Source organism: Mirounga leonina, unplaced genomic scaffold (genome assembly GCF_011800145.1).
Source record: "Mirounga leonina isolate KUSES-001 unplaced genomic scaffold, KU_Mleo_1.0 Mir_150, whole genome shotgun sequence".
Lineage (NCBI taxonomy): Eukaryota > Metazoa > Chordata > Mammalia > Carnivora > Phocidae > Mirounga > Mirounga leonina.
In genome coordinates this window covers 24242806-24265546 of record NW_023270374.1, presented here as the reverse complement: position 1 = coordinate 24265546, position 22741 = coordinate 24242806, and the positions used below count along the sequence as shown (strand labels likewise).

General features: G+C 54.1%; 1 protein-coding gene across 4 annotated transcripts; it reads right to left on the bottom strand.

Moving 5' to 3' along the window:
• Positions 1-910: 910 nt before the first annotated feature.
• Positions 911-18294, bottom strand: RBCK1 (RANBP2-type and C3HC4-type zinc finger containing 1). Of its 4 annotated transcripts, none has more exons than XM_035006091.1 (14): positions 18243-18294; positions 17539-17628; positions 16288-16432; positions 10947-11040; positions 10613-10811; positions 9314-9435; positions 9008-9181; positions 7685-7845; positions 6556-6667; positions 3878-4057; positions 3046-3144; positions 2594-2737; positions 2016-2200; positions 1296-1606 (listed from the first exon to the last, which is right to left on the bottom strand). In XM_035006091.1, exons 2-14 carry the CDS (start codon positions 17558-17560, stop codon positions 1567-1569), a joined length of 1677 nt encoding a protein of 558 aa, XP_034861982.1. In that variant the 5' UTR covers positions 17561-17628; positions 18243-18294; the 3' UTR covers positions 1296-1566. The 4 variants fall into 4 exon arrangements, 3 of the variants coding, with proteins under 3 accessions (XP_034861984.1, XP_034861982.1, XP_034861983.1); XM_035006092.1 differs by lacking the exon at positions 18243-18294 and adding an exon at positions 18130-18228; XR_004679454.1 differs by lacking the exons at positions 2016-2200; positions 18243-18294 and adding an exon at positions 2238-2417 and having other exon boundaries at positions 1548-1606; positions 17539-18047.
• Positions 18295-22741: the final 4447 nt, after the last annotated feature.

The following is a 22741-nucleotide window of genomic DNA, read 5'->3' as shown; positions in this document are numbered from 1 at the left end:
CTGGCCCCGGCGGGGGGGGTGGGGGGGGTGGGTGGAGCTGGGGACAGAACACCTCCCGCCCCCACTGGGCCCCATCTCACTCTGCTGCAGCCCCACTCTCCTCCCCGGCAGGGGCTCTGTCGGACCCTTTCTTCCTCCCAGGGCAGCGAGGCCGGCAGAGCACAAGACCCTCACTCATGTTCTCAGAGGACTCTGCTCCCAGTGCCTGGGGTCAACGCTTGAGTCTCGTCATTCGGGGACAGGGGGGCAATGCCTGTCCAGGGACCGGAACGTGCCCTGCCCCAGCCCCCAGCCCCAGCCAAAGCCACACGCCCCAACTTCTGGAGCCTGGAATCCAGGCAGGCCTTGAAGGGCAGAGAGGCCCTCCGCCTGTCGTGACGGTGATCCACATGGAAGCTCAGATGACGTTTTCACCATCAAGTACTGGATCTCAATGGGAAAGGGGTTTGGTCAGAGAAGGCAGCAAAACTTCCATCTCTTTCCTCTCTGACCAGCACAGACTGACACCAAAACTGTGCCATCTTGCCTGAGGTATTAAAATGGGGATGGCCAGCCCCGCCCCTCAACTGCAGCAGCTTCAAGTGTTCCTGAAAGATCGCTGTCCTCCAACCCTGGACGCCCACCGAGGGGCCACAAGTCTGCAGCAAGGCTGCCCTACCGTCCTTGCCCCCCCACCCAAGGCCCCACCTGCAGACCCGCTTCCTGCCTGACCCGAGAGCACGCAGCCCCTCAAGGGGGCACAGGGGTGCCTCGACAGGGGCAAGGATCCCAGTGCAGGTCATACCCTCGCTCCACCATTGCCAGGGGCTACCCCACCCTGCCTCGGTGCCCACGGAGCTCGCCATCCTGCCCGCGTGCAGGGTCCCAGCCCGTGACGCTTTCACGCCCCCTCACGACATCACACGCATCCTTTCCTGGAAAGCCATTTTAATTAGCTTACACAGGCAGCAAAGAGGGAGACATGGAAGCTGAACCTGATACGCTGTGCTTTAGACACCGCCAGGTCTCCCCCTGGCTCCGAATGGGCTTAGCAGCAGCTGTCTAACAAACCGCAGGCCTCCGACAGCAAAGACAGAGGAGAGTCAGCCCCAGAGAGCCGATGGAGAAGCGGTGGGCTCTGGGTGCTCAGCATTCAGCAGACGAGGGCGGTGGAAGGGGGAGAGCATGGACTCACACGGGGCTCTCAGAGGCTCCATCCAGCAGGGCTGTGTTTAAGTCTGGGTCAGGCAGAGGGAAGGGCCGCAGAGAAGAGCTGAGAGGTCTGGCCGGCAAGCCCCAGAGGAAGGGCAAAGGCCCTGGGGCAGATGCAACCATGAACAACACCGACCGCAAGCTTAGGGCCCCCTGCAACACCACTTGAAAACAAAGCCATCCGCACAGCTCGGGGGCCTTGGTCTCTACAAGGCCTGTCTCAGCCACACGCAAAGGCATCTCCCGGGGGAGAAACCAGAGCCAAAGCACCAGCCCTGTCCCACAGCAGCGTGGGGATGTGGGGCTGTCAGCGTGGGGACCAGGCCATCCTCAGCTAGTGGCAGTTCTGACAGCTGGGGTGACAAGGAATCCCATTCACCCGGCAACGGCAGCCCCCACTGGTGTCTCCTGGGCCCTGGAGGATGGGGAGGAGAGAAGGTCATGACAGCGAAGACAGTGCCCTCCCTCCAGCACACCCTCAAAGCGCTGCACGCCCCCACTCCGGGCCTCTGCTCGGGCCGGTCCTCCTGCTACGAACGGCCCCCTCGGCCTCAGCTACCTGATGGAGGCAGTCAGTAAGACCTTTCTGGGCTCCCACAGCACCCCCAATTACATGGTCTCAGTCTACGCTCCCCTGGACCCAGAGCAGGCAAAGGATGTGACGGATCTTTGCATATCCTGGGTGGGCCCCGCACCCGGGCCCCGGAGACAGGGTGGCTCCCTCTGCCTCCGTCTGTCCTGGTGTCCACCTGGACGGAAGGACGAGCCCCCGTCTCCAGGGACAGACTCCTAACAAAGACGGCCGCCTTCCGTGCAGCGCTCACCCCAGACAGCCCGCGGAGCACCTCCCTTGCACGGTTTCAGCTGACTCAGGAGAAGGCGGGAGAGGCCCTGCCACCGTCTCGGCCAGTGTCCCCACGTTACAGATGAGCAGCCTAACCCCACGGCCACGGTGCACCCGCCGGCGACCCGCTCGCCTCTGACCCCAGACCGACTCCTCAGCGCTGCCCTGGGCGGGGGGGTGGGGGTGGGGGTCGGTCGGCCACCTTTTTCCGTAAAGGGCCGGTTCCTTCAGGCTTCTGGGGCCATATGGTCTCGGCCTTCGTGGGCCGAATGCGGCCGCAGACAGGACACAACGGATGTACCGGGCTGTGCTCGCAGAACACGCTACTTAGGGACAGGACACTTGGATTTCGTATCACTTTCACAGCTCACAAGACAGTCTCCTGTTCTTGGTATTTTTCAAACATTTAAAAAATGTAAAAAACGTTCTTACTTTACCAGCTAGACGAATACAGGCGGTGGCCGGATCTCGGCCCAGGGGCTGTCCCCCGTTCTCTGGCAAGGCCGCCGGGGCACCTCCCCGCAGCACCCCCAAGCCTCTGCTCTCCAGAGGACTCACCCCGGGTCCCCAGCGCGGGCCCTTGGTGACCCAGCAGATTTCCGTGTGGCACACAGTGCAGCGGATCCAGTCACAGCCGTCCTTCTTCTGCACCACGATCCGGCACTGCGGGCAGTGCATGGCCTCGCCCTGCTGCAGCATCGACTGGGGCGGGGGCGGGGGGGCTTCAGCGCCCGCCCCCGGGCCCCCACCCCCTGCAGAGGGAAGCCGGCTCTCCCCTCTGGAGTCGCGGGCTCACTCTCCTCCGCGCCTCCACCAGGCCTCGCTCTTCCTAACTGCTCGCCACCCGCCCACTTGTCCTAACTAGCTCCCATCTCTGGATGGCGATGACACGAGAACGGGGTGACAGCGTTCAGGGCTGCCTGAACCACAGCCCTCTCTGAGAAGCCCCCCACCCGCAGAGAGCTCCCAGAGCTCCAATCTCCAGGCCCTCAGCCCCGACCCTGCCTCACCCTGAGCATCTCCGTTGTCTGCCGGGCGGCCACGTCGTTCTGAGCCCGCAGGGCCAGGTCATCCTGGTACTCCTTGCAGTTCATCTGCTCGTGGATGGCCTGAGGCGGGGTGAGGGGCTCGAGGTGAGAAGGTTCCTCGAGGGGTTAAGAGGCTGAGAGACGTGAGGGGCACTGAATGTCTCTAGATGAGGTCATGGACAGGGCCTCGCTTTATAAACCAAGCACCTATTTTAGGGAAGGGGACAAGGAGGCCAGGGAGGGAAGGCCAGGGTTGTCCCATATGATGATAATACCACCCACGTATGCTGAGTCCTGAGGGCAGAGAAATCCCTACACCCCCTCTCCCCACGACTGCAGCCCCTCCGTCCCTGGCTAGACTCTGCCCCAATCACAGGCCCAATGCTCCAAGACTGAGCTATCACTTAGGCTGTGACCGGGCGCGGACCTGTCTACTCGCCCGAGACCAGTCTCTTCAGTGGTCAAGTGCTGAGAGGATGAGGGGAGGGAGCGGCCTGAGGTCAGGGTCCGGCAAGACTCCATCTGGGGCCAGGGTTGAGCTCGGCCTGTGACTGGGACTGGGGTTCAGTTAGAGGCCAGGGTCAGGGCTCAGTACTGGGCCGAGGCTCAGTCTAGGTTGAGGTTCCATCAAGGGCCAGGGCTTGGTCCAAGGCTTAGACTCAGTATGGGGCCCAGGCCAGGCCCCATCACGGACATGCAGCTATCTGTCCTGACAGGCTAGTGTCACAGCTCCTTTCCCAGGAGAACAGGCACTGAACTGCAGTGAGCTCCTGGCAGGACGAGGGGGATGGACGGCACGGGTCCCTGTCCCCACCTTACAGAGCAGGCAGTTGACGTGGAAGCACACCGGGCAGGTAAACTCGTTGACATCATCCTCAAAGAAGCACCATCCCTTGCAGTCCGGGGTCTTGCAGTGGTAGCTGAAGGCGCTGCGGTTTTCCGCGATGGAGACACCCAGGTCCAGAAACCGCTGGTAATCCTCGGGGGGCAGCAGCTGCCAAAAGGCCCCAACCCGGTTTGCTCGGGGTTCAGAACAGCCGATGAGGGCCCTCCCTGCCCCCACATATCCTCCATAAAGGCCAGCCTAGCTCCGGCTCTTTACTTCGCACCACCCTCGGTGTTTAAAAACTCCACTCAAAAGTGGATTAAAAGTTCTAGAGATGGATGGTGGTGATGGTTGCACAACAATGTCAGTGTACCTAATGCCACTGTACACTTAGAAGTAGTGAAAATGAAAAAAAAAGAAAAATGGTAAATTTTGTCATGTGTACATTTAAGGAAAAAATGAACAAAAATAATAACTGGCAGTGCTGGGGAAGATGTGGTTAAACCAGTATTCCGGTACATCACACTCTGAGAAAGCAACGTGGCAGCTGTATTTCAACAAAATTTCTCTGACCCATTGGGACTCACTCCACTTCCACGAGTTTATCCTAAGCATATAATACATAAGAAGAGACACCACGCAAAACATTCCTTGAAGCATTCATTACAAACTGAGGAACGGGAATTATTACAAGAAGAGGTATAAGCACGATAGATGCCATAAGATTTATGATAATCCTTAGAAAAATTCTATGGCAAAAGAGCAAAAGTTGTTGTATCCATGCTGGTAACAATGAAGAAAAAATCATGCCTACTTTCTATATCTGAATTGGGTGGTGGTTACAAGAGTTGTATTTGCCAAAACTCACCCAACCGCATGCTTATAAGGGTGCATTTTACTGCATGCCAAGTTTCCCTTAGCAAACTTGATTTAAAAAGGAATAAAGTCACGTCTGCCCACAGACACCAAGGGAAACAGGAAAATGCAGTCAGGGATTCCCTGGGATGGCAGGGTTGTGGGTGACTTTTCTCTTTGATTCCAGTTCTATGTGGTTTAGGCATGTGTTTTGTAAAGATAAGCTCCACTGCATTACTCTGCTGATCCCTGCCCCCTTCTCCCTCTGCCACACCTGACCTTCTCTGAGTCTTGGGTCAACCCCTAAGGGCTCTGGGGAAGCATGGGCCCTGCAGCCCCTTGGCAGGAACTCTGGTCCCATCACAATGCCCTTGGTAGGGATGGACCTCAAGGAAAAACCTCTGGGTAATCACCATGGGTGCCAGATGGAATGACTGACTCCATGTCTGGGAGCTTTCCAGGCCGCAGTGAGAAGGCCTTAGCAACCCCCTGGAGCCGCCCTTCCCTGATGCCCCACAGACAACAGATAAAAGGGGCTGTTCTTGGTGTAGGTGAAGTTCCCCAAGCTCTACCCTTTCTGCACCCCCCCGCCCTTTTCAGCTGAGGTAGACCCCCTGGGCTCCAGGAAATACTAGGAGCAGTCAAGGAGGTTCGCAGAAGCAGGATCCTAAGGGAGAGGCAGGAGGAACAGAGGTCTTGGGGATGTGCCTGTGGGGTCTCCCATGTGGACCTCAGCCACCTTTGACCCTGCCTCATGTTTTGGCCTGGGAATCCCAAGATGCCCATTTCTGAGAAGGCCCTTCCCCACAGTTTAAAAACCATGAATGAAGCCCAACAGTCAATTTTCCAGGTGGGGAAATGGAGACTCACAGAAGGGTGAGAACTTGGAAATAATACTGATAATAATAACAGTGAATGCGCACGCCTGGACGCCTACAGCACTGGAATGGACTGCTGGAGGGATGGCCCCATTTATTCATGTCTCCCTGACGCCACACCCTTGGGTGGTCCCCTCTCACAGGGACTCTGGGCTTGAGCATGCTCAGTGGGAGGGCAGCGAGGGAACGAAGAGAGGAGGTACTCCTGCACTGAAGCCCCCTGCTGGCTGCTCTTGGAACCTGAGGACCATCGGCCCGGGAGCAGGCCTGGCCTGCTTGACCCAGCCAGAGAGCAAAGTGGAAAGAGGCCCAGCCGCCCACCACACGCCCCCCCGCCCCGCCCACCACTGCAGGTAAGACCATCCTGAATCAGTCCAGGACAGCTGACCCACCAGCTAAACCCACCTGAGGCCAGCCAGGCCCAGCAGGAGCTAGAAAAATCAGGAGCTACAAGAATTGTCTGGCTAAGCCCAACCCCAATGACTAACTTGCAGATTCATGAACTAAATAAACAGTGTTGTCTGAAGACACTATGTCTGGAAAACTTGTTACGCAGCAAAAGCAAACTGATACAAGGGCTCACCCACCGTGTGTCAAGCACTATTCTAGAATCTTTACACACACTCTTCTCCTATATTCTTCACAGCCTTTGAAGAAACTAACTTCGACCCTCACTGAGATGAGAAAAGCAAGGCATGGGTTGAGTATCTGACTTGGGGTCACCGGGGCCAATGGGCCCAGTTTCCCCACTCCTAACGCCTCTGCTGTCTTTTCTTCACTACGGTGGTTTCTTTACCAGCTACATGCCCCAAGTCCCGACCTCTTCACTGCTTGGCCCCCGGCATCCCACGCGGAAGGGTCTGGATAAATGTGTGCTGTCTGAGATGTGCCGGCTCAGGGCGTGCCCCTCCCTCCCCCGCTCCCAGGCCTTACCGCCCGGATCTCTCTCTCCAGCAGCTTGCCTGAGCACGAGTAGGTGTTGTCAATGAAGGGGCAGGAGACCTCGGCCTCCTGGCTGTTGCGGATGGTGCCCTGCAGACACTCCCTGGAGGGGGAGTGGGGTGAGGGGTGGAGGTTAGGGTCATCTGAAGCCCATCTGACTCCTCACGTGGTGAGGCCTGACCCCAGGGAGGCTTTTCCTCAGTACCTACCTTCCTATCCCTCCCACAAAGCCATCAGCAAGGCCTCCACCTCTGTCTACCCCGCCACTACCCCCACTGCTCTGGTCTAGGCCCCCATCACTTTCACTGGGATCCCTGTGTCCACCTGTCCCCAGCAGCCTCCCACCCCGACCTGCCCAGAACAAACCTGCACCCCTCACTACGGCTCACAAGAACCCCAGGGACAGGTCCTCCCTAACACCTCTCTGTCCATCCCTCTGCTCTGGCCACACCGACCCCTGCTTGCCGCAGATGGGCCAGGCACACCCCTGCACCAGACCTTCTGGTCTCTGTTCCAAGTGCTACCTCCTGTGGGGCTTCCCTGACCCCCTCCTGAAGCAGAGCCCCTGGGTTTTCTTTCCTCATAATTCACCGGGACTTAGATCTGACACAATTTACAATTATACGAGTCATGATTTGATTACCAGCAGCCTCTCCACTGCAAGGTAAGCTCCAGGAGGCAGGAACAGCTTTTGTGTTCACCCCTGGATCCCTAGGCCTAGCGCGGTGCCTGGCACCCAGAGGCCACTCAAGAAACACCTGCTGTGATGAAGGAGGACCCCGTTTCCAGAGCCCAGGGCTGGCAGCCTGCCCACCAGCCAGGCAGCGAGCGGGCTCGGCTCAGGCTGCCAGGGACTGGGCCTCAATGCCCTCGGAGGGGCCCGCGCGCACGGCGGCTTGAGGGCCGGAACCAGAATGCCTGAGCAGTGTGGCCGCGAGGAGGCGGCAGGCCTCTCTGCACCTCCCACGCCTCCTTGGCAAAATGCGGCGACGGCGCCTACTCGCAGGTTTTTGCGGGCATCTGATGAGATGTAAGCGCACGGCCCCCCCCACTCTCAGCCCTCCGGTAACTGGCGGCTGCGAGACACGCGGCCCTGCTGGGGTGGGGGCGGGGGCCGCACCTGCAGAAGGCGTGCAGACACTCACGCAGCACCACGGCATCGCCGGGCGCCAGCACCAAGTAGCACACGGGGCACTCGGTGGGCTCGGTGTTCAGCACCAGGCTCCTCTGATCCAGCTGGACGTGCTGCAGGTAGTTCCCCTCCTGCTGCTGCTGCTTCCGCTGGGCACACGGGGCGGGGCCGCGGGGCGGGTCAGGGTCTCAGGGGAGGGGCAGACCACGAAGGGGGCGGGACCAGGCCAGACCCCGGAGGCGGGGCAAAGCTGGCGGAGAGTCAGGATCCCTGGGGGGGGTGGGGGTGGCCTGGCCGTAGGCAGGAGACGAGATGCTGGGAAGGGTGGGGCCAGCGCGAGGCCAGGAGGCGAGGGGGGAAGCCACGGGCGGGAGGCGGGCCAGGCTGGGGCAGGTCGGGGCTGCAACCGGGGGTCAAGCCACGCGAGGGAGTGATGGCGGTAGGGAAAGGAAGGGGGTTAAAGGTCTGAGGGGGTAGTCTGGGATAACAGGGCTCACATCCCTGCCAAGAAGCAGGGCACGGCTGGGCAGGGGGTGGGGTCGGAGCCGGTCAAGGTCACAGAGTGGGTCAGGGGTATGGAGGTGGTGATAAAGCTAGGGAGCAAGGCAAGACGGGAGAGGACGGGGTCTGGGCCAAGACTAGGTAAGACCACAAATGAGGTCATGGCTGGGGCGGGGCAAGGACAGCACTGGATCCCAGGGGAATGCAGGTGAGGGTTGGGGGGCATCCGATCAGAATGGGGAACACTCAGGATCTGGTATCTGTGTAATCAGAGCTTGTGTCAGGATGGGGGGACAGAGCTATGGGAGGGGCAGGACAGAGGGCGGGGTCAACCTCGCAGGGAGAGGTGAAAGGCTGGGTCCAGGCTCATAGGAAGTCAGGGATGAATCACAACAGGGAGGGAGGGGGTCAGGAATAGTAGGGTCCAGGGTAAGGTGACGTCTGAGTGGAGCAGGAGCTAGGTCACAGGCGGATAAGGAGGAGGTGGACAAAAGCACGGTCAGAGCTAGGGTACCGGAGTCACAGCCAGGGGAGTTGTCCGCACAGTGGGTGTGGGAGTCAAAGCTAGGGGCGGAGCCACAGCCCCAGTGGGGGCGGGGCATGTGATCACAGCCAGGGAGCAGGGTCTCAGCACCTAACACCTCCAGGAGAGGGCGAGTCACAGTCAAGTGCAGAGTCAGCACCAGCGGTGGGCTCAGGAGGGGGCAAGGCGGCAACGCGGAAGGAGCGGCAATGCGGAGGTGCCTCCCTTCCAGTCCTACGCCTCCCCGCCCGGTCTGCGCGTGTTTGTCCCGGGACTTCCGCGCCCACCTGCTGGTACTGGCGCAGCGCCTCCTCCTCGCCCGCCAGGCGCGCTCTCTCCTCCTCGTCGGGCTGGTACGAGGCAGGGACCTGGTAGGCCTCAGGCCGCGCCCGGCAGCACATCTCGCAGCCGGGTCTCGTGGGCTTGTTAATGAAGGTGCAGCCGGGGCACTGCCAGCCCACCTGGGAGCAGAGTCGGGGAGTGGGGGTTGAGCACGGCGCGGGGAGTCGGGCGGGGGCGGGGCCCGGGAGCGCGGAGGCGGAGTCGGGGGTGGGGCGCGCGGTCACCAGCACGCGGAGGCGGGGGCGGCTTACCGGCGGGGGTTCGGGCGTGGCGTCGGGCTGGCCCCGCCCCGCCTCCTGGGGGACTCCGGGCTTCGTGGGGCCAGGCTCCAGAGGGCACCGGGGCTGCAGCGTGAGGTCCTTGAAGCCCAGATCTAGGGAGGAGGGTTTAGGGGGTGGCAGATCCAGCAGCCCACTTCGTGCACACTCTGAGCCAGCCAGGCACCCTGCGGCCCCTCCACGCCCCCCGCACCGCTCCCTCCTCCCTGGGGGAGTCTCCAGCTCGGTTCCCCAGGTGAGCCTAGACCTGGCTGAATGTCCGGCTCCTACAGGGTCAGGGGCCCTCCTCCACGCGTGAGTGCTCCTGCGAGCCCCCGCTTAAAAACCCGGGCCTAAAAACCGGCCTCCTATGCTCCTTATGTCATACACCTAGAGGCCCAATCACTTCTGAGATGCTCCTGACAAATACTGAATCTGCATCCATTCACGAGGGGATATCGGACAGAAAAAAAACCCAAAAAAACAAAACTGGCCGGACTCTTCAAATATCAGGAAAGTCAAAGTAAGACTGAGGACACCAAAGATTGAAAGACCCCGAGAGACATGAGGCCACTGCCAGGTGTCTGGCCACAAAGGACATTCGTGCAACAACTGGTAAAATCTGGGTAACATCTGTGGATTAGATAATAGTATTTCATCATTGTTAATTTCCTAAATTTGGTAGTTGTATGTTTACCACATGTAAGAAAATGACCCCTTTTCCAAAAACATGAACACTGAAGTATTTAGGCCAGAGGGACATCATGTCTGCAACTTCACAACAGTTCAGAAAAAAATTATTTAGACATATATAAATAATTATATAGAGAGAATGACAAAGCAAAGTAATTGTGGTGAAGTGTTAGTATTTTGGGGAATCCACATGAAAGGTACTTGGGAATTTGTTATACAATTCTTTGTACAATGTTGCAACTTTTCTATAAGTCTGACATACTTTCAGATGATAAGCAAAAAATTTAGAATAAACGCTATTATTGTCATCATCATATCCAATGTACAGATTTAGAAACCGAGGAACAGAGACTGGAAGGGACGTGCCCGACGTCGTCCAGCTGATGAATGCCGGAGCCAGGACTGAACTCAGCCCCCCTCCTCCCCCAGACCAGCTGCTCTCAGAATGGCTCTGAAATGGCTCCCTCCGGGGTGCCCTTTGTCCTCTCTTCCCCACTATGGATAAGGTCCTCCTGGTGACAGCTCCTGACCAAAAGCCACGGGCTCTGCTCCCTCTCACCCTGCGATCTCAGGTGAGTCCCATGGCGCTCAGAGCCTTACCTTCCAGCATCCGCAGCTGCCTCTCCCGCTGCAGCTCCTGAGGGTTCAGTGAGGTGTTGCAGGCTGACAGCAGATAGAGGTAGGCACTGTCCCCATTCCGCCGCACCCCGTGGGAGTGCAGGGTCTCTTGGTCCCGGGCCAGCCGCTGCCCAATCACCCACTGCTGCAGGACGGGCGGAAAGCCGTAGTCCAGGAATACCTGGGGGCGGGGGGGACGGGGTACGGAGAGCAGGAGAGTGAAAAGGGAGGATCAGAGTAAAGAGAGGTAGAAGCAAAATGGGAAGCATGTGCCCTGATGTTTCCCTTTAGTGTGGCCCCACCCCTGCCAACTCACCATGTCCTTGAGGGAAGCCACGGTCATGTCAGGGCGCACGGTGAGCCAGATGCTGACCGTGTACATCTGAGCATCCTCCACGCTCACCCACAGCCTGCGGAGAAGGTCACAGGTCCAACCCCGGCCACCAGCTATTGGCACGGACGTGTCTGCACACTTGTGCACGCGTATGCATGTGTACAGACCCAAAGGCACACGCCCACACCCCGCCCCCCCCGGGGTAGAGGCCTTTCCTGGATTCCCACAGCACTGGGCTTCCTTCTTGATCAGAACCCACCGCGTAAGCCCCTGCAACGGCTTGGCACTGCTCTGAGAATCAGATCCACGCTCACCGTGGCACACCAAGGCCTCTGCGATCGGCCCCTCCCCGCTCTGCAGCCTCCTCTCATTCTGTCCTTTGGTCCTTAGCCAAGCCACCAACAGTTGTTATGTACTATATGCCAAGACACGTCAAAGCACGTCATAGGTTTTAGCTCATTTAATGCTCTCCACGAACCCATGAGGCAGCTACTGCGGTCACCGCTGCTTTATGGGTAAAAGCCCGAGGCACAGCCAGGTCACACTGACTCTACTGAGTAAGCACTGAATGACTGTGAGACGCAGGATTCCAAGCCGGTGTCATTCCAGACAAACACCAGCCTTCTCAAGGACCCTTCAACGTTTCTGGAAGATTAAAAGCATGAAAAGGAAGGGCTGAGATAAAAAACAAGAACAAAAACAAAACAAAACAGAACTGATCCCAAAGGAAACAGAAAAATCAGAATGCAGAACAAGAAGAGCAAGGAACAATCAACAAATGAGGACAAGCTCCTGGAAATGTACAACGTGACTCCTGACTAACCTAACCTTCAGCTCCAACTACAAGTTCACAAGAAAAACTGGAGATCCGAAATGACAGGCTGAGACAGCAATTAAGAAATCCAGAATGTGGGAAAATTCTGGAAGTCCAAGACCCGGTTTCTTAAATTAATGGCATAAAAAGAGAGGGAGAATAAAAAGGACGATATTAAGAAATGTTACGTAGGGGGCGCCTGGGTGGCTCAGTTGGTTAAGCGACTGCCTTCGGCTCAGGTCATGATCCTGGAGTCCCGGGATCGAGTCCCGCGTCGGGCTCTCTGCTTGGCAGGGAGTCTGCTTCTCCCTCTGACCCTCCCCCTCTCATGCTCTCTCTCTCTCTCTCTCTCTCTCATTCTCTCTCTCAAATAAATAAATAAAATCTTTAAAAAAAAAAAAGTAAAAAGAAATGTTACGTAGGGGTGCCTGGGTGGCTGTCGTTAAGCGTCTGCCTTCGGCTCAGGTCATGGTCCCAGGGTCCTGGGATCGAGCCCTGCATCGAGCTCCCTGCTCGGCGGGAAGCCTGCTTCTCCCTCTGCCACTCCCCCTGCCTGTGTTCCCTCTCTCGCTGTGTCTCTCTCTGTCAAATAAATAAATAAAATCTTTAAAAAAAAAAAAAAAGAAAGAAACGTTACGTGTAGATCTCCTTTGGCTCCTGTCGGGAACAAACCTACTATAAAAATTGTTAGTGAGATAATCAGGGAAATTTTAATATAAACAGTATTAGAGGATTTTAAGGAATTATTACTAATAATTCCTTAATTATTGTTAGGTGTGATAATGAATCCAAGTTCATAAACAAGCCACAGGGAGGTAATGTACAGCACGGTGACTATAGTTAACAATACTGTGTTGTATATCTAAATATTGTTGAGAATAAGTCTTAAAACCTCTTATCACAAGAAAAAATAGGGGTGCCTGGCTGGCTCAGTCAGTAGAGCATGTAACTCTTTTTTTTTTTTTAAGACTTTCTTTATTTATTTGACAGAGAGAGAGCGCAAGCAGGGGGAGCGGCAGGCAGAGGGAGAGGGAGAAGCAGGCTCCCCGCCGAGCAAGGAGCCCGCCTGAGATCATGACCTGAGCCAAAGGCAGACTGAGCCACCCAGGCGCCCCTAGAACATGTGACTCTTGATCTTGGGGTGGTGAGTTGAAGACCCATGTTGGGTGCAGAGATTACTTAAAAATAATAATAATCTGTAAGTATGTGAGGCAATGGACGTTAACTTATTGTGGTCATCACTGCACGATACACACGTACCAAATCATTATGGCGTCCATCTAAAATGATTCTGAGCCTCCACTTCCAACGTGTGGACGGGAGGAGGGGAGCTCCTCACACAGCCCCCAGCGATTCTCGGGCACCAGTAGGGCGTCCTACATTGCAACTCAATTCTGATCCCATCCGCCCAGAGACAGCAGCTGCGTCCACAGGTTGAGGGCTCAGCCCGATGAGCCTGCCCCTCCCCCCATGCCAATCACAAGCCCGGGTTGTCAGCTGCGCTGTCCCATCAGCTATAGAGTTGGGGGTTCCAACAGCCCACTCCTCGGGTTCAATTAATTTGCTAGAGCAGTTCCTAGAACTCGAACATTTTACTTACTAGATCACTGGTTTATTATAAAAGGATATAATTCAGGAACAGCCAGATGGAAGAGACACACAGGGCGAGGTATATGGGAAGGGGTGAGGAGCTTCCATACCCTCTTGGACTGTACCGTTCCCCCCAAATCTCCATGTGTTCATCAACCCAGGAGCTCTCTGAACCCTGTCCTTTTCAGTTTTTATGAAGATTTCATTACATAGGCATGATTGGTTAAACCACTGCCACTGGGGACTGATGCAACCTCAGCCCCTGTCCCCTCCCAAGAGGTCAGAGGGATGGGACTGAAAGTTCCAACCCGCTAATCACCGGGGTTGGTTGCTCTGGTGACTAGCCCCTATTCTTAGGTGATCTGGGGACATTCCAAAAGTCACCTCATTCACATAACGAAAGGCACCTCACATTCTCATCACTTACAAAGTTCCAAGGAAAGGACAAAGACCAAATATGTATTCCTTATTATAAATCACAGTATCACATCCCCTTAAACTAATACAATGTTATATGTCAGCGATATCTCAGTAAAACTGGGGGAAAAAAAATGTCCATGTAAACGGTGGACACAAATGTTCCCGGCAGCAGCATTACTCGTATTAGCTGAAAAGTGGAAAAAAATCAAATGTCCATCAAATGATTAATAGATAGAGAAAATATGGTATATCCATACAGTGGATTATTATTCAGCAACAAAAAGAAATGAAGTTCTGGGGCACCTGGGTGGCTTAGTCGGTAAGCATCCGACTCTTGATCTCAGGGTCGTGAGTTCAAGCCCTGCACTGGGCTCCACGTTTAGGGGAGCCTACTTAAAAAAATAACAATAAATAAACAAAAATAAAAGGAATAAAGTTCTGATACATGCTACAACACGGATGAATTGAGAAAACATTATGCTAAGTGAAAGAAGCCAGACACAAAAGGCCACATGTTGTATGATTCCATTTATATGAAATATCCAGACTAGGCACAACCCTGGAGATAAGTAGATTAGTGGCTGCCTAAGGCTGCGGTTGCGGAAAGGCAGGGAGATGAGGAGTGACTACTAATAAGCACAGACCTGGGTTCTGCAGGGGGTGATAAAAACGGTCTATAAGTGGGGCGCCTGGGTGGCTCAGTCGGTTAAGCGTCTGCCTTCAGCTCAGGTCATGATCCCAGGGTCCTGGGATCGAGCCCCGCATCGGGCTCTCTGCTCAGCATGGAGTCTGCTTCTCCCTCTCCCTCTGCCCCTCCCCCTGCTCCTGCTCTCGCTCTCAAATAAATAAATAAAATCTTAAAAAAAAAAAAGTTCTATAATTGATTGTGGTGATGGTTGCACAACTCTGAATATACTAAAAGCCTTGAACTATACACTTTAAAGATTTTATTTTTATTTATTTGAGAGAGAGAGAATGAGAGACAGAGAGCATGAGAGGGAGGAGGGTCAGAAGGAGAAGCAGACTCCCTGCCGAGCAGGGAGCCCCACGCGGGACTCGATCCCGGGACTCTAGGATCATGACCTGAGCCGAAGGCAGTCGCCTAACCAACTGAGCCACCCAGGCGCCCGAACTATACACTTTAAATTATTGAACTGTATGGTACATCAACTCTATCTCAATGAAACCATTAAAAAATCAAATGGGATCCACCAGGATCACTGAAAATCACAACTATGAAACTACTGTCTTACTATGTACGCAGCAGCAAAAAAGCAGCAGGAAAAAGACAAACCCCGCCATTTATTGAGTGACTGATATGTGCGAGGCACAGTGCTAAGCATTACAACATCAAGCTTAAGTCTCCTGGAGAAAGACTAACAGTATCCATCCTCCCTTGCTTCTCTTGCTAACAGAACCCCTGAATTCTAGTTGGATACCTGGTCACATTTCACAGCCTCCCTTCAAGCTGAGTGTGGCTGTGAGAATAAGTTCTGGTCCGCAGGAACTTAGTGGAAAAAGTGTGCAACTTTCTGAGCTGTGTGCTCTTAAGTGTGGGAGGGGGTGTCCTTCTTCCCTTCTGTAGAGGCCGCTTTGGGGCAACAAGCTGGAGCAATGGAAACTTGATCAAGGCAAAAGGGCCCACAGCAACCACCAAAGCTGAATGCAAATAGGCTCATTAAGCGACCCACCTCAAAATATGCATAGCCCTAGTTCACAATGGCTTACTTACACCAGACAGTTACCAATAAAGGGAAAATTCCGTCAGTTCCCAGTCCCCTACTTCCCTACTCTGCCCTTTAACTCAGCCCCCTACCCAGCCTCATTGAAGACAGTTGGTTCTGCTGTCCCGCCCACCGCTCCCCTGCAGTGTATTCAATAAACTTCTGTCTCCTTTGTTCGGCCTAGGGTGAATTCTTTCACCTCCTGGGGCCGCCAGCTCCCACCTGGTTGGGTGGCCCCATATTTGGCCCTCCCCCCAAATATGGGGCCACCTTTCTCCTTACTGCCACCTTTCTCCTTACTGCTGACAAGAATGCTGATGTGATGGCTGGAGCTGGAATAGCCATTTTGGACGATGAAGCAAACCTCAGAATGGAGTCCATGAATGACAGAAAAACAGGACAGAAGCATGAGTCTCTGAGGACTACAGGAAGCACAGCCTCCACATCTAGACTGCCTGCCGTCAAACTTATTTATGCCACTGTTATTAGGTTTTTTCTGTTACATGAGGACTAACATTCTAATACATCTTCTAACCACCCTATGAGATAACTTACTATTATTGCCCCATTTTAAAAATTTAAAAAACCCTGAAGCTCCGAGAGGTGAAGTGACTTGCCATAGATCTCACAGTTGATTAGTGCCAGAGCTTGGGTTTGAACCTAGGTCCCTGACACCAGAACCTGCCACTAAACATAACTGTTCTATAGGCAAGAATATATTGTGGTCCGCTGCAGTTCGGGAAACCCTAAGTCTGGCCACCCATGCACTCCTTACCTGATGTCCTGTGTTGGGGAGACCTCGGGCTTTAGTCGCACACTCAGGGGCACCCGTTGCTCTGCCAGCCAGATGGCACACTGCACTGCCACCTTTTCATCCCCACCTGCCACTGCCCGGCTGAGTCTCAGGGCCATCTCCTCAGCTGAAATCCAGCACAGTGGAAGCAGGTTAGCACAGGGTTTATCTTTCAGGAGCTGGGGGTGAGGGAGGTGGTGATCCCTTGTACATGGTGCTTCCTCTGTCTTCCTGGTGAACTCCTACATATCCTTCAGTACCCAGCTTAAAATTCCCTTTGTCTGAGGGGCCTTCTCTGAAACTCCCCATTCCCCCTCCCTGTTCATTTGGTTCTATTTTTCCTTCATATTCCCAGGTCCCCATACTTCCATTCACTTATCTGACAAGCATTTATTGAGCTCCTACTGTGTACCAACCACTGCCGTAGAAACTGGAATTCAGCAGTGAATAAGATAAACAGGGTCCCTCTCCTCATGGACCTCCCAGCCCAGTAAGGAGACAGACAACAGAAAAAAATTCAGATTGTGATCCATGCTGGCAAGGAAATAAACAGGGTAAGATCAGGGAAGGCCTCTAGGAGGAGGTGACGCTGAAGCTGAGACCAGAAGGAGAAGCTACATATGTCCAGACCCAGTTAGGAAAGAGTACACCAGGTGGAGAGAAAGGTAAGGGCAAAGGCCTTGAGCAAGAAATGGTTAGATGAGAACAGAGAGAAGCCAGTGGAGCTCCATCAGAATGAACAAGGGGGTGAATGGGGTAAGACTATGAAGTCAATAAAGCCCAAAGGGCCTTGTGGGCTAACCAAGGGCTCTGGCTTCTGTTTTAAGAACACAGAGGAGCACCTGGTGGGGGGATTTAAGCAGGGTGATGACATGACTTGACATGGTCTACAATGCTGAGTGGAGGAAGCAAGACGGGAGGCAAGGGCCCCTGATATTCAGGTCAATTGAGATCTGTCTCCCCCACCAGCCTGCGAGGTCTCCTGTGCCCTCCAGGAGCTCCCTACCCCATCGCAGCAGAGTTGGCTCACGGTGGCCTCGGGGGCATCCCATAATTGAATGAAAAGCTTCTGGCAGCAACCAGGCCCCAAAGAAGGAAACTGAGGGGCAGGTGGGTAGAGGAAGGACACTGTTAAAGCTCCCTCTCCCGGGTCCTTCTGGGGAGCGGAGGCCGGGTCCTGCCGGGGCCCACTTCCTAACGGAAGTTTCCCAGCCGCCTCCAGGGGGTGCCCACCTTTCTTGGTCTTCTCGTCCATCTGGCTTGGTTGCGCCCATCCCCCCGAGCGGGGGCAGCAGCTCCGGAGAAATGCTATCCCTGGGTCACCTGGCAGAGGGCGGACGACCACAAGCAACTCAGCCCCCACCGGTGGCCTCCAACGCGGCCCGGGCCCTCTTTGTGCCTTGGTGTCCCCAGCGGCAACCGGGTAACATCCCAAGCACCGGGACCGGGTATGGGAAGCGGCCGGGACCTCGCGTGGGAGGTGAAAGGGCAGGCGGCACAGAGCCAAGCCCACAACGCGCGACAGAGGAAACGGGACAGGCCTGGGGCGGGGATGAGAGTGACGCCGCACAGCCGGGCGCTGTTTAGCCCCCGGGGAGGGGCCCCACTTTTCGCTGCTGGGAGCGCCCCTGGCGCCCAGGATTACAGCCACACTCTCTCCCCTCCGGGGTGGCCTCAGACAGTGGGGAAGGGAGGAGAGCAAGCTACAGCGGAAGGGAAAGTGAAAGTGGAGGCCCCGGAAGTGGGGCCGCAGACGGTCGGGACATCCGGACACCCCCCGCCCCCACACACCGCCCGGCCCACCCAGGGGCGGCTGCCACCTACGCAGTCCCCGGCGGTCCCCGCCCTGCTCCGGATCACGGCGGTCCGGGTGCTCAATGACCTTGACCGGAGTGACCCCTGTTGGGCTGACCTCAGACTCCCCGACCCTCACTTACCGGCCCTGCCGCGCCCGCAGCGCCGCGGGAAGGGGCGGGGCCCGGATCGGAGGGGCGGAGCCCGGATGGGGGCGGGGCCGGGGCTGCCGGGGCGGGGATTGGGCGGTATTGGGGTGGGGCGCAGCGCGGAGCCACCCCGGCTCAGCCTCCGCGGACACCCCCGCACACCTGAGGGTGAGCCGCATCCTCGGCTCTGTTTGCTAAAGACCAGCGGAAGCTCTGGCCTCACCTGACGGCTTCTCCTTTTGGCCCCAGCAGTCCATTTTCCACCTGCTGCCGGAGGGTCCATAGAATGTCAATCAAACCACTGCTCAACACGCTCGCAGTAGTTCCCAACACTCTCATGGCAAAGTAAAAGCCAAGGTCCTCCCCACGGCCTGCAAACTGCCTCTCCTCCTTCTCTGACTACTGTTAAACCTAAAATATAAAACAGCCAGTTATTTTCCCAGCAAAATGGGTTTATTCAGGAATAGCCAAGAATTGCAATTTGGGACATTCAAGCTATGAAAAACCATGGGCAAGTCAAACAAAGCAAAGGAACATTATTTTACTGAGAAGGAGGAAACTGGGAGGGGTGCTTTGAGCCAAAATCCATTGGAGAAAATCAAGAGTTCAGGGTGATGACAGGCTCTTCTCATTGGCGGAGTTACAGAGGTAGTGGATTTCTTGTAGGGGATGCAATGCACATTTTTCCCTGTCGGGGCCTGTAGTTGATACTTTCCTGTTGAGGACTCTTTGTTGGGGTGTGTAACTGACAATTCCTCCTGTAAGGGACCTCCAGGGGTACCTGTCAGACCTCCCCTTCCTGGCCTCCCTACTCCATTTTAGTGAGGTCTCCCTTGATTACTTGGCTCCCTCCACTCAAGCCCATTGGCCTCCTAAGTCCTACAACAAGGCAGACACACTCCACCTCAGGGCCTTTGCATATGCCATAACCCAAATATCCTTATAGCTTGCTCTCTCCCTTTAGTTTGGTCTTTACCCTAGAGTCTTCCCCGTCCACTGTATCTGAAATTTCACATACCCACATACATCCAGCATTTCATATCCTCCTTCCTGGCTTCATTTTTTTTTTTTCTACAGCATATGTTACAATCTAATGGCATATTTTACTTATTTATCTTGTTTTTTTGTTTTGTTTTGTTTTGTTGTTGTTGTTGTTGTTTTGTCCGTTTCCCTCTTCTAGAGGCCAGGACTCTTGTCTATTTTGCTCACTGCTGTGTTCCTGGTGTCTAGAATAGTTCCTAACATAATAGATCCTCAAGGATTATATCTTAAACGAATGAAGGAATCTCTGACTTTTCATCTAGGGTCACTTACCTTTCGCCTGAAATGCACCCCTTAACACAGAGGTTCTCAACCTGGGCTGTACATTTGAATCATCTGTAGAGCTTTTAAAAATCCTGATGCCTAGGCCACATCTCAGATCAACTGATTCAGCATCTCGGGCTGGGCCCAGGCATCAGGAATTTACATTGCTCTCTGCTATTTATAATAAGAGGTCAAGTTTGAGAGCCGCTGTTTTAAAACTCCTTGTAGGAAGAGACTTCTGGTGACAAATTTTCTTGGTCTTTGAAGTCTTAGTTAGAGCTCAGCCTTGATAGACATTTTCACTGGGAGAATCCAGCTGGCATTTCACCTTGAAAATAGCACTCCTGGGGCGCCTGGGTGGCTCAGTTGTTAGGTGTCTGCCTTCGGCTCAGGTCATGATCCCAGGGTCCTGGGATCGAGCCCCACATCGGGCTCCCTGCTCGGCGGGAAGCCTGCTTCTCCCTCTCCCACTCCCCCTGCTTGTGTTCCCTCTCTCACTGTCTCTCTCTGTCAAATAAATAAATAAAATCTTAAAAAAAGAAAATAGCACTCCTTCGTCTTCCAGCTTCTATGGCTGCTACTGAAACATCACCACCTGTCGGTCTAACTGCTGTTTTTTCTTTCAACAGCCTTATTGACATATAATTGATATACTATAAGAGCATCTATTTAAAGTGTACGGTTTAATGGTTTTTAGTACATTTGCAGACTTATATATACAACCGTCACCACAATCTAATTTTAGAACATTTTTATCACCCCTAGAGAAGCCCTGTACCCATTAGCAGACACCCCCCACCTGGTATCCTCCAACCCCGTGGCATTAATCTACTTTTGGTCTCTATAGATTTTCCTATTCCTATATTAATTAAATCTTACGATATGTGTTCCTTAGTGACTGGCTTCTTTCATTTAGCATCATGTTTTTGAGGTTCATCCACGTTGTACTGCTGTCCTTTAGAGAGTAATCTCGCTGGTTTTTTCCTCTGAGTGCTTTTAAGATTTTTTCTTTGTCTTTTTGCATTTTCACTATGATGTGTCTATGTGTGAAAATTTAGAGTCTCTCTCTCTCTCTTTTTTTAACATAATCTCTACGCTCAACGTGGGGCTCAAACTCATGACCCTGAGATCAAGAGTCACATGCTCTACAGACTGAGCCAGCCAGGTGCCCCTATAGAGTCTCTTGAATCTGTGGTTGATGTTGGATTTCTATCTCACTATTCCCTCTTTCGCCACATCTAATCTGTGGTTTAACCCAGATTTTGAAGATTTTTTTTGAAGATTTTTTTTTTTTTATTTGAGAGAGAGAGAGAACATGAGCAGAGAGAGGGGCAGAGGGAGAGGGAGAAGCAGACTCCCTGCTAAGCAGGGAGCCCGACGCGGTCTCCATCCCAGGACCCCCAGACCACGACCCAAGCTGAAGGCAGACACTTAATCGACTGAGCCACCCAGGCGCCCCCGCACCAAGACTTTGAATTTTTTATTTTGGTTATTGTATTTTTTATTTTAGAAGTTCTGTTGGGTTTTCAGATCTGTTGTCACTTGATAAAGTTTCTATACTTTGGCCATAGTTTCAAGCTTGTTATTTATTTCAGGGCAGTACACATTTTTCTTTTATAATCTGTGTCTGATAATATTGCCATCTGAACTCTGAGTATCTGTTTCTGCTGGTTTTCATTGGTTTTCACTTCTGTTGCCTTGTTTTCCTCTGGTGACCCTGCCGGTTTATGATGATCATGGTTCCTTCAGCCCTGAGGTTACCTGCACAAATTTGGATTGAGGGCAGTTATTTTCTTTCAGCAGTGCTGGTCCTCGCCTCAGCCCTTCAAGGGCAGAGCCAGCATTCACTTCGGACATCCTTCATCCCAGCAGGTAGACTCTTCAGTCATTCAAACCTGGTTCAGTCCCACCGTTCGCTCTCTGTGTGCCCTGGACAAGATTCCCGCGCTCTGGGCCTCGGCTTCCCCCTCCGTGCAATGGTAATCACGATGGCCCCTCCCTCGTAGGGCTGTTTTGAGGATCCGTGTCAGTTATGGCTTATTGATATCTAATGAGTACCCCAAAATTCAGTGGCTTAGAACAGCAATAAACATGTAGATCTCACACAGTTTCTGGGGGTTAGGAATTCAGGAGCAGCTTCTTCAGTGGTTTTGGCTCAAAATCTCTCAGAGGTTGTAGTGAAGATGTTGGTTGAGGCTTCAGTCATCCAAAGGCTTGACTGGGGTGGAGGATCAGCTTTCAAGAAAGCTGCTCACGGGGCACCTGGGTGGCTCAGTTGGTTAAGCAACTGCCTTCGGCTCAGGTCATGATCCTGGAGTCCCGGGATCGAGTCCCGCATCGGGCTCCCTGCTCGGCGGGGAGTCTGCTTCTCCCTCTGACCCTCCCCCCTCTCATGTGCTCTCTCTCTCTCTCTCATTCTCTCTCTTTCAAATAAATAAATAAAATCTTTTAAAAAAAGAAAGAAAGAAAGAAAGGGGCGCCTGGGTGGCTCAGTTGGTTGGGCGACTGCCTTCGGCTCAGGTCATGATCCTGGAGTCCCGGGATCGAGTCCTGCATCGGGCTCCCTGCTCAGCGGGGAGTCTGCTTCTCCCTCTGACCCTCCCCCCTCTCATGCTCCCTCTCTCTCTCTCTCATTCTCTCTCTCAAATAAATAAATAAATAAAATCTTAAAAAAAGAAAGAAAGAAAGAAAGCTGTTCACACACCTGGTGGGTGCTGGTTTGCAGGATGTCTAAGTTTCTTGCCACGTATGCCTCTCCATCAGTCTACTTGAGTGTCTTTGAAACATGGCAGCTGGCTTTCCCAAGAGCAGATGATTCAGGAGAGCAAGGCAGGAGCCATGATATATTGTATGGCCGAGGCTTACTCCTTCGGACGGACAGTGATTCCCACGACTGGCGAGGGCGAGGTGACCCCTGTGTGGGAGTGAGGCACCGCCGCGACCCTGGGCCACGAGTTTGGGAATCTAACACGGATGCACCATGGTGCCACATCCAGCTTTGTGGCCGTCAAGCGTCGCACCTTCCCGCACACTTAGGCAGCGGCTTCCCCAGTGTGCAGTGCCACACTCGGGCACCATCCTGGGCATTGTGCCACCATTTGTAGTGTTTTATCTTGTCCACACGTGGGGGACCCAGGAGTTTGAGAAATCCAAGGGCAAGAATCCAGCTGCTTATGAAAATGACAAAT